Here is a 12,106-nt window from a genome sequence, read left to right as displayed (position 1 = left end):
TAAATGCACACCTTGGAGTTTAGAGGAAATACCAGAGAAGGCGATGGCACCCCACTCCAGTACTCTTGCCTAGAAAATCCCATGGACGGAGGAGCCTGGTGGGCTGCAGTCCATGGGGTCGCTAAGAGCCAGACACGACTGAGCTACTTCACTTTTACTTTTCACTTTCATGCATTGGATAAGGAAATGGCAACCCACTCCAGAATTCTTGCCTGAAGAATCCCATGGATGGGGGAGCCTGATGGGCTGCTGTCTCTGGGGTCGCACAGAGTCGGACACGACTGAAGCGACTTTTCAGCAGCATAGACTATATTAAAAAAATAAATTCAGGAAAAAAAGTGAAAGATAATTTGGACTCATTAAATATCAAGGTTATTTTTAGTATTAACATTACCACTTAACACAATTACAACACTTACCTTGAAAATACCTATTGTGTATGTGCATGTGTGTATGTAATATCGAATAGAGAGTGTTAATTACATATAGGTGCACACTCACGCACACATATGATTTTGGCTTCATTTTTCACAAGGAACTTAAAATTAATTGAGGCCATGAAGGGTGGTAAGATCCCCATTGTTCTTACTCGCACAATATATACTTGTATTTTATATTATGTGTGTATTCACACCATCCACCACTTCCCTCACATTTTGTAAAGATAATAAAGCTTCCTACTTTATATAGACAGTAGTTCTCAATTGGCAAGGATCCTCTGTTTCCCATTCCCCCGCATATATTCCAGCTAGATCACTACAAACTTATCTGCAAACATTAACTTCTCCCTCCTATTTGATTCTGTCAAAGAAAGAGGCATATTATCATAAATTCTTTCTTTCCATCTACAATCAATATCTCAAACAGGGTCATCTCTACCTCAGAGGATCTTTCTAATTCAATTACCCTCTCTTTAGTATCCTCAGTTTCTTATCTCTTGACTTTTTATCCATCTGCTATAAACACACTTTCCATCTCCCAACTTACAATTAAAATCTTCATTTTATGATGTTCTCATTTATTTGCCTCCCTGGCTTTACTACAAAGCTTCTTAAAGAGGATGGTGTGTTTAAACTTTTTTCTTCCATTTCTTTGCCTCCCATATATAGTCTCTACACTACAATAAATTTGTTCTTCTCTTCATTGTAGCAGATGTTTCCTTCATGTTTTCTTTCAACTAGGTAATACAAGTAACTTTTGAGATTCTAAACAGACAAACTCCTGAGCCAAATTTTCCATCATCAATTTCTGTTGTTTTATTCGGTAAGCCATGTCTGACTTTTTTTGCAACCCCATGGATAGCAGCCTGCCAGGCTCCTCTGTTCATCTGATTTTCTAAGCAAGAAAACTGGAGTGGGTTGCCATTTCCTTCAACAGGGAATCTTCCTGACACAGGCATCGAACCACATCTCCTGCTTTGGCAGGTGGATTCTTTACCACTGAGCCACCAGGAAAGCCCACACAACATTCTAGTTAGGTTTAAAGGAATAGTAAAGGTGTGCCTGTGTGCTCAGTCGCTCAGTTGTGTCCGACTCTGAATCTTTACAACCAATGGACTGTACCCCACCAGGCTCCTCTGTCCATGGAATTTTCCAGGCAAGAATACTGGAGTGGGTTGCTATTTTCTACTGCAGGGGATCTTCTGAACCTGAAGATCATACCTGAGTCTCCTGCGACTCCTGCATTGACAGGTAGACTCTTTACCACTCAACCACCAGGGAAGCTCCATAATGGGTGTACCAGCTCAATAAAGATTTGGGAATAAGTTCTTAAAACCCTTCCTGACACAGAGGAAACACTCAACAAATGTGACATTACTATCTATTGTGATGAAAATGAGATGCTGATGGTGAGCTGAATTAACTTTTATAATCTTAAATGGTTTCATAGATCTAGAATCCTTCATATTTTTAATGACTATATTGCTTCTATTCAGCCTCCTTTGGGAATTTTCACTGAAAAAATTCTCTTTTTATTTTGATATTTTCTTCAAAGACTCTCTTTCCTGCCTTCTGCTTGTTTCTTAAAAGCTAGTGTTCCCTAGGGTTTAGGATTCATCTTTCAGAAAGAATTATTCATCCACTTACCTGTATTCATTTGAGTGAAGAAGCCATCCAACGAATGAAAAGCAGACATTCCTTGTTTCATTTTTCAGTGTATAGTATTGTGTTGGCCAAAAAGTCCATGTGAGATTTTCTTAACATTTTATAGAAAGCCCCAAACAAAATTTTTTGGCCAATTCAATATATCCATTCATTATGCTAGTGCTTATTGAATGCCTATTCAGTGTCAGAAAACATGCTAGACATTGGGAATGCAGCAACAAATTAAAAAAATAATCTCATTCTCTTGTAGCTTATATTAAAATTTCATTAGAAATAGAGACATCAAATGAGACCTTGTCACTTCCTGCTTAGATAGCTCCAGTGGCTTTCCATTGGGTAAAATATAACAATATTCTAAGTGTTTTCCTATGCACTAGCTTCTTCATTCTCTCTGCTCCAGAATCAAGGATGTTATTTAGGCTCTCACTGTGCCACATTCAACCCCACTCAGGTTCTCATTATGTTTTCTTTCCTCTTCCTTTAATTCTCTCATCTAATTACCTCAAAATGCCAACATCTGCTGGATCATGGAAAAAGGAAGAGAGTTCCAGAAAAACATCTATTTCTGCTTTATTGACTATGCCAAAGCCTTTGACTGTGTGGATCACAATAAACTGTGGAAAATTCTGAAAGAGATAGGAATACCAGACCACCTGACCTGCCTCTTGAGAAATCTGTATGCAGGTCAGGAAGCAATAGTTAGAACTGGACATGGAACAACAGACTTGTTCCAAATAGGAAGAGGAGTTCTTCAAGGGTGTATATTGTCACCCTGCTTATATAAGTTCTATGCAGCATTCCGTCCCAGAAATGCTGGGCTGGAAGAAGCACAAGCTGGAATCAAGATTGCCAGGAGAAATATCAATAACCTCAGATATGCAGATGACACCACCCTTATGGCAGAAAGTGAAGAGGAACGAAAAAGCCTCTTGATGAAAGTGAAAGTGGAGCGTGAAAAAGTTGGCTTAAAGCTCAACATTCAGAAAACAAAGATCATGGCATCTGGTCCCATCACTACATGGGAAATAGATGGGGAAACAGTGGAAACAGTGTCAGGCTTTATTTTGGGGCTCCAAAATCACTGCAGATGATGTTTGCAGCCATGAAATTAAAAGACCCTTACTCCTGGAAAGGAAAGTTATGACCAATCTAGATAGCATATTCAAAAGCAGAGACATTACTTTGCCAACAAAGTTCTGTCTAGTCAAGGCTATGTTTTTTCCAGTGGTCATGTATGGATGTGAGAGTTGGACTGTGAAGAAGGCTGAGTGACGAAGAATTGATGCTTTTGAACTGTGGTGTTGGAGAAGACTCTTGAGAGTCTCTTGGACTGCAAGGAGATCCAACCAGTCCATTCTGAAGGAGATCAGCCCTGGGATTTCTTTGGAAGGAATGATGCTAAAGCTGAAACTCCAATACTTTGGCCACCTTATGCAAAGAGTTGACTCATTGGAAAAGACTCTGATGCTGGGAGGGATTGGGGGCAGGAGGAGAAGGGGACGACAGAGGATGAGATGGCTGGAAGGCATCACCGACTTGATGGACATGAGTTTGGGTAAACGGGAGTTCATGATGGACATGGAGGCCTGGGGTGCTGCAATTCATGGGGTCGCAACGAGTCAGACATGACTGAGCGACTGAACTGAACTGAAGTAGGTTTTAATTCTCTGTTCAACCACTGCTAACTAATCAGACAGGATTAAACACCCTATATTTTGCCTTCCCAATAGCACTGTTTAACTCTCTGTCATAGATCTCTTTTATTATCCATCTAAGAATGCATGTGATACTTGATTGGTGTCTCTCCGCTTCCATAGGTGGGAAGCTCTAAGCAGGCTGAGAATGACTTTTGCTTTGCTCAGGCTTTCATGGCTCATGTAGAACACAATTACTGGCACATAAGAGACACTTAAAACTCAATATTTGTTAAAATAAAGATGTGGAAATTAACTCTTTTTATCAACACATTTTTTTATCCAAGTTTGGCAATTTCAGAAAGATTAAAATGAGAAGATATTTAGGTGAAGAATCAATATCATATATAGACCAGTGATGACTATTTTGTAAGTATTTGCACACTTTAAACTCTGCTTCTCAGGCCCCTTTTGTGACATACAAAAGACATATTAATCTTCAATTTTAAATCAATATAAAATTATGATTATTAGAAGAATAAATGAGATTTTACATAGTACAAATATAAATATATATACAAAACCAGACAGATATCTAGACAGATAGCTGGATAATATAATAAATGACAACTAGATTCAAATAGATAAATAGATGATTGATAGACTGACATATTGATTGATTCAGTTCACTATTACAGTGTGTGTGCTTAGTTGTTCAGCCGTGTCTGACTCTTTGTGACCCCATGGACTTTGACCTGTCAGGCTCCTTTGTTCATGGGGATTCTCTAGGCAAGAATACTGGAATGGGTTGACATGCCCTCTTCCAGGGGATCTTCCCAATTCAGGGATAGAACCCAGGTCTCCCACACTGCAGGCAGATTCTTTACCGTTTGAGCCATCAGAATATAATTTTTCAGCCTTTGTTCTCAACATACTATACAGTAGAATCATCCAGAGTACTTGTTAAAAAGACTAATTCCCCACTCCCACTCCAGCCTTTCTGAATCAAAATATAATGAAGGTAAGGTCTAGGGACTTGCGTGTTACAAGATTTTCAAGCTGAAATTGTTAAACATTTAAACACTGAGGCATACTTCTTTGGAAGTTACATTTAAATTCTCCTTTGATAATTGCCTGTGTTCTACTTCTTTCTTACAAAGGCAAGAGCATAGTGTTCTCTTAAAAGCAAAAGGCAATAGGTTTAGTCTGGTGACAAATTCTTAGGAATAAAACAGAATGAGGGTAATGAGAAGTAAATGGCTTCAGTAAAAGGTCCATGATCATCAAGCAGGAAAGTCTTATAATGCTACTTTGATTAGCATAACATAAAATAATGATATTAATAGAACTGGAATTCATGATAACTATGCTATCTGAAAATAAAAATAAGGGAATACATTCATAGTGTTTTCTACATCTGATCTTCCCACCATACTAAAACACTTAGGGCTTCCCTGGTGGCTCAGATAGTAAAGAATCTGCCTGCAGGAAGATACCCTGGAGGAGGAAATGGCAACCCACTCCAGTATTCTGGACTGGAGAATCCCATGGATGGAGAAGCCCTGGTGGGCTATAGTCCATGGGGTCATGGAGTTGGATACAACTCAGCAACTAACACAAGAAATGATTTAAACAGTTAGACATAATCATAATTCAAATGTAATTACATATTAAAGAGGAAATACTTTGTCATTTTAATGACTTGAAAATATACATTATTAATATCTTGCCAAATTTGCTTTAATAGGAAAATGAGTGAATTGCCTAGCTCACTAACAGTACTTTTTTTTCACCTTTTTTAAGGAAAGGATCCCTTCTCTTGTCTCTTTGTCAGTGGAGATGGAGAATATGCCAACACCGTCACCATTAATGATGGAGTATGTCATGTCCGCATTTGAGCCAGTGTCTGCATCATTTGCCTTGATTTTTCCAACAGCTGAACCAACTTGAGCTGACTCAGGAACATACAGCTGATAGTGCTCTGAAAAAAATATTTTATATTAAAATTATTTGATATAATAATGGTCATAAAACAATAATCATTTCATAAAAAGACACTGAAATATTTAGGCCACACATCTATTAATGTTTACATCTATTTCAACAATGTTCACATTTCCCTATAGGCACTTACGATAGATATTAAGCATAATATACATGTTGTCACTAATTGTTTTATTGAGAAGTTAGAAACATCTATTACAGTGATTGACTGATTTATTATATAAAGCTTCAAATAACTATAAATAACAGAAACCTTTAATTAAAATGTAATTTTATAAAAATTTCAACCAAGGTTACATTAATGAGATGTAATACTATACATAAATACAATTAGGCCATATAGATAGGTGAATGTTAAACATCTATAAAAATAACTTCTGAGTTAATAATTTTTTTAGTTTTTGTATGATACTTCATTTTTTTGGTTAGTGCCTCTGTAAGTGTGTGGAGTATTCTAATTTTCTTCTGGTAAAATTGCATGTTTTAAAGTGCTATATGTTGTTGTTGTTCAGTCATTAAGTCATGTTCAACTCTTTACAACTCCATGGACTACAGCGTGCCAGGCTTCCCTGTCCTTCAGTATCTCCCAGAGATTGCTCAAGTTCATGTCCCCATGAATTGGTGATGCCTTCCAATCATCTCATTCTCTGTCAATCGTTCTCCTCCTGATTTCAATCTTTCCAAACATCAGGGTCTAATCCAATGTGTTGGCTCATTGCATCACATGGCCAAAGTATTGGTCCTCAGCTTCAGCATCAGTCCTTCCAATGAATATTCAGGGTTGATTTCATTTAGATTGACTGGTTTGATCTCTTTGATGTCCAACAGGCTCTCAAGAGTCTTTTCCAGCACCTACATGAAGATACTGAAAACTGACTTTTATATGTGTATTTGTACGTGTCTGTTTGTTATGCAACAAAGATTTTTCCCAGTTCTATAAATTTGTTTACACTATACTTGACTTCAAATATTATTTTTATAGTTCAACAGCCCTCACCAACATAACAGTTCATGAGTAGAGCACCTTCTGCGAAACATGATCCCCTGATCTTAATCATGTGCTTTGACCAGGATCTGTCAGATTGCTAAAGGCACCATATTCCTCTTAACAAAGTTATTTGACCTGGGAAAAGCATGAGACCCACAATTTTATAGGACTCCACCATTCTTCTCACAGCTGATGAATGCAAGGATAGGCAGGTGATTCACAAGGAGATTCTATTCCCCAAAATGTTCAAACTGGAGCTCATCTCTCTTCGCTGTGATACACTGAAAGAAGCTTCTGACAATGCATGTGCTTCCAAAATTCATGTTGGAATAACTAATCTAAGGTCTGTAATAAATTTTTAGAATCCTTAAAAATGTTACAATATTCGGGAAAGTGAAAGTGTTAGTCATTCGGTTGTATCCGACTCTTTGCAACCCGTGGACTGTAGCCTGCCAGGCTCCTTTGTCCATGGGATTTTCCAGGCAAGAATACTGAAGTGGGAACCATTTCCTTCTCCAGGAGATCTTCCTGACCCAGGGATTGAACCTGAGTCTCCTGTTTTGCATACAGATTTTCTTTACCATCTGAGCTACCAGGGAAGCTCCAGGAAGTTACATATAAAATAGAACAGTGTTCTGATGAAAAACATATAGAAAAGTTGTAAAATAAATTAAAATCTATTGCCCAAAACTTTTTGAGATAGGCTAGGAAGTCAACTTCCTGGTTGCGAAAGACTGTAAGTTCCAGCTATACTATAACTTTCTATAATTCAATAAGCCACCTAAAGGATTTTTGACTAGTGAAAATTAGGGTGATGACACTTGTAAAAAAAAGTCTTTTTACACAGAAATAAATAAGTAAATCACATAATTATTATGATGGTATTATTACAAAGCACATCATTTTAACAAAGGAAGTTGAAAAAATAGTACCAGAGGGTCATAAAAGAGGCATGGTTCAGAAAACCTTTAGGCATACTCTTTCAAGAAGAAGCCTATCCTGGAAGAAGAAGATTCAGTGCAAAGAAAGAATGGATATTTGTTGCTAGACAGACCTTTGTTGACAAAGTAATATCTCTGCTTTTTAATATACTATCTAGATTGGTCATAACTTTTCTTCCAAGGAGCAAGTGTCTTTTAATTTCATGGCTGCAGTTACCATCTGCAGTGATATCAATGCCCTTAAGTAATTCCCTTTCCTCAAATGTTGGCTAAATATGGGGACTCACTTCTAATAAATTGAACATAGCAAAATTAATGAGGTATCACTTCCAAGATAAGGTTATGAAAGCACTGTGGTTTCTTTCATGAGTACTATTTTTCAAGCTCCCTTAGATTGCTTCCCTGGGGGAAACTATCTATGATGTTGTATTGAAGCCCTATGGAGTGTACCATATGACAAGAGACTAAAAACTGGCAACAGTGATGTTAGGAAGCTGGAAGCAAAAACCATCCCTGCCTCCCCCAGGAAAGTTTCTGAATAAGATCACAACCCCTGCTGCCAAACATACTGGGATCTAATAAACCTGAAACTGAAGTACCCAGCTAAGTCAAACCTATATTCCTGATCTCCAGAAATCATGAGGTAATAAATATTGGTTGTTTAAGCTCCTCAATTGGATGATTTACAATACACCAATAGATCATTCATATACAGCAGCCTTGTAGTTGTCAGTGATTTGACAAATACAAGGGACCCTGTTCAGTTCTTTCCTTTCTGTGGTGCTTTGCCTAATGTTTGGGGAAGTTAAAAGCAAAATTGAAACAAAAATCCAAACAAGCAAACAAAACATGATAAGCAGTTATTCTTGGAGCCAAGTTTTCAAATGCCTTTTAATCTCCCAATTTTATTTTGTAAAGAAATAAATTATTGCTGTTATATCCACTGCTCAAGGTGAAATACTTAAAATCAAATTCTCAGCTCGGCCTCCTAACAGTGGTCCCCAACCTTCTTAGCACCAGACACCCACGTCATGGAAAACAATTTTCCCATGGACTGGTGGTGGAGGTTGGTGTGGGGATTCAAGCACATTACACTTATTGAGCACTTGATTTCTAATGCTACTGCTAATCTGCCTGGAGGTACTGGTCCTCTGGCCAGAGGTTGGGGACCCCTGGGTTAGAGGATACCATGAAGTAGGTGCATGCTTAGTCATGTCTAACTCTTTGAAACCCCATGGACTATATTCTGCCAAGGTCTTCTTTCCATGGGATTCTTAGGCAAGAATACTGGAGTGGGTTGCCATTTCCTTCTCCAGAGGATCTTCCCAACCCAGGGACTGAACACATGCTGCCTGCTTCTCCTGCACTGCAGACAAATTCTTTACCACCGAGTCACCTTGGAAGCCCCTAGAAGACACCAGACGTTCAGTAATTACACTCTTTGCTTTTTTTTTTTTTTAACCAAACGGAGTTGAAAATTTCTTTCTACATAAAAACATACACATGGACTTTTATACCATCTTTATTTATCACAGATAAAACCTGGAAATCATCATTTATTTTTGCTTTTATTGCCTATGTTTTGTGCCATATTCATGAAATTTTTGCCAAGACCAATATCAAGAATCCTTTTCCCTCTGAGTTCAATGGATGTAAAATTTCAATTATACTCTCTCTTGTGTGTGCTCAGTCATGTACGATTATTTGGGACCAGATGAATTGTATCCCATGATGTTCCTCTGTCCATAGGATTATCCCAGCAAGAATACTGGAGTGGGTTGTCATTTCCCACTTCAGGGGATCTTCCTGAGGATTGAACCCATGTCTGCTGCATTTTCTGGTGGATTCTTTACCACTGAGCCACCTGGGAAGCTGACTCAATTATATCAGATGATTTAATAATTCTAGAGACCTGCTGTATGACATGGTGCCTACAGTTAACACTGTAGTGTTGTGGTCTTCAAAATATGGGACTACAGCAAACTAAAGGAGTTCTGCATAGCAAAGCAGATAATCAACCAAATTAAAAGGCAATGCAGAGGATGCATGGAAATATTTGCAAACTTGCAAAACATATAAATAACTCCTACAACTCAAGCAAAACAAAACAGAAACAATAACGATTTTAAAAATGCACAAATGATTTGAGCAGACATTTCTCCAAAAAAAGACATAAAAATAGGCAACAGTTATATGAAACTATGCTCAACATCATTATTTATCAGGGAAACGCAAATTAACACTCTAGTGAGAGATAACCTCAAAACCTGTTAGTCTGGCTATTGTTGGCAAAATAGAAAATAAAAAGTGTTGGCATAGTTTTGGAGAAATTGAAATCCTTGGACACTCTTGGTGGGAAAGTAAATGGTGTAGCAGCTACATAAAAGAGTATGGAGTTCCTTGAAAAGAGTAAATATAGAACTACAACATGATCCAGAAATCCTACTTCAGGGTACATACTCGAAGGAATTGAAATTACAATCTCCAAGAGATGTCTGTGTCCTTATGGTATCTGCAGCACTATTCACAATGGCCAAGATAAAAGAAACAACCCATGTCTATTTTATTCATCACATCAGATCAGTTGCTCAGTCGTGTCCGACTCTTTGCGACCCCATGAATTGCAGCACCCCAGGCCTGCCTGTCCATCACCAACTCCTGGAGTTCACTGAAACTCACGTCCATCGAGTCAGTGATGCCATCCAGCCATCTCATCCTCTGTCGCCCCCTTCTCCTCCTGCCCCCAATCCCTCCCAGCATCAGAGTCTTTTCCAATGAGTCAACTCTTCCCATGAGGTGGCCAAAGTACTGGAGTTTCAGCTTTAGCATCATTCCTTCCAAAGAAATCCCAGGGCTGATCTCCTTCAGAATGGACTGGTTGGATCTCCTTGCAGTCCAAGAGACTCTCAAGAGTCTTCTCCAACACCACAGTTCAAAAGCATCAGTTCTTCAGAGCTCAGCCTTCTTCACAGTCCAACTCTCACATCCATACATGACCACAGGAAAAACCATAGTCTTGACTAGACGAACCTTTGTTGGCAAAGTAATGTCTCTGCTTTTGAATATGCTATCTAGGTTGGTCATAACCTTCCTTCCAAGGAGTAAGCGTCTTTTAACAAAAATAATGAATAAATTGTCCAATAAGATAAAAATATCAGCAATTTGGGAAACAGAACTATTGAATGTATAGTGGGTATGTGTATGTATATGAAATTCTAGTGAGATAATTATAGAATTAATAGAAGAAAAAATTTAAAATAAAACAGATATTATGATAAATGGATATGAACTCAATGAACTTTTGAAGTCGCTGACAACAAAGATCACTAAGAATATAAAAATAAAGTTACTAGGATTTAAATGATTTCAAGGAAACCAAGGTCTTTGGGATCCAGATGCTTTTAGAGTAGAAATCATATTCTAAAAAGAGCCCAGGGCACTTAATGCTCAAATATTTTATTAATAGTTCTGTTAAACATAAATATTCACACGTTCCTTTGAAATTTTAATCCTAAATATATTTTTTATGCTTTATCACATTTTAAGATACTATGATTAACCTTGGGAAGAAATATCTAAAATTATCCTAAAATAACAAAAGATTTTAGAGAAAACTTTACACACTAGTTATAACAAAATCATGCAATGATCAATTATGAAGACATACAGCATGCAGAGTCCCCTTTAAGAATTCTGACAACTGAGGGTCAACAGTCCCAAAATAATCAGGTTATTATCATCTTTGAATAATAATGATAATACATGAATTTTCATTTGCCTGTTATTTTATGAAAATTGGAATTCTCTTTAGGAATAAAAACACCTTGGAGAATCTTTAAAGGACATAGTTCAAATGTATTTAGAAATCTTTGACCTGTGGTCTAAAGTTTTGGCTTTCCTATTCGTGATATAATTCAATCACATGGAAAGAGTCAGTTTATGATTTAGAAAGAAATGCACTCTTATTTAAATAAGATTAGCAAAGGTCAAAACTCTCAGAATCTTGGTACACACGGTAAATGATCTCTTGCCTTTCTGTGTTATTTTTACTCGGTAATTGCTCTCTCTGGGAAAAAGAAAAAAGATTTTATCTTGGATAATTTTACAGTACAGTCTAATAAGCATTTCTGTAGTTGCCAAAAAACTCCCTCAGTGTACTCTGCTTGAGTTCACAGAAAGGTTGTACATTGTAGGAGTGTTATTCAACTTTCAAGAGGAGGAAGGTGGACTAAAAAAATACATTGAGATTTTATTTCTCACAGACACATATAAACACACACACACAAACATATCATATAGATTGTGTTTTTTTACTATCTTCATGTATATATTAGCTTGAGAGAGAGATCATGTATTCATTTTACAGAAATAAATTTTATAATTGGGTTCATAAGGAAAAACACAAATTTAAAACAACAGACTTCGTTCTTCATT

General features: G+C 37.3%; 1 protein-coding gene across 5 annotated transcripts in view; it reads right to left on the bottom strand.

Annotated features, from left to right (window-relative positions):
• CDH18 (cadherin 18) overlaps positions 1–12,106 on the bottom strand; it is a 605,364-nt gene that overhangs the window by 117,228 nt on the left and 476,030 nt on the right. For all 5 annotated transcript variants that reach the window (XM_059878702.1, XM_015459117.3, XM_015459116.3 and 2 more), the window contains 1 exon segment: positions 5,533–5,720. In XM_059878702.1, coding sequence (XP_059734685.1) covers positions 5,533–5,720 — 188 coding nt within the window.

This window comes from Bos taurus, chromosome 20, assembly GCF_002263795.3.
Source record: "Bos taurus isolate L1 Dominette 01449 registration number 42190680 breed Hereford chromosome 20, ARS-UCD2.0, whole genome shotgun sequence".
Taxonomy (NCBI): Eukaryota; Metazoa; Chordata; class Mammalia; order Artiodactyla; family Bovidae; genus Bos; species Bos taurus.
Note: the sequence above shows the minus strand (reverse complement) of the source record. Positions and strands in the feature narration are given on the sequence as shown.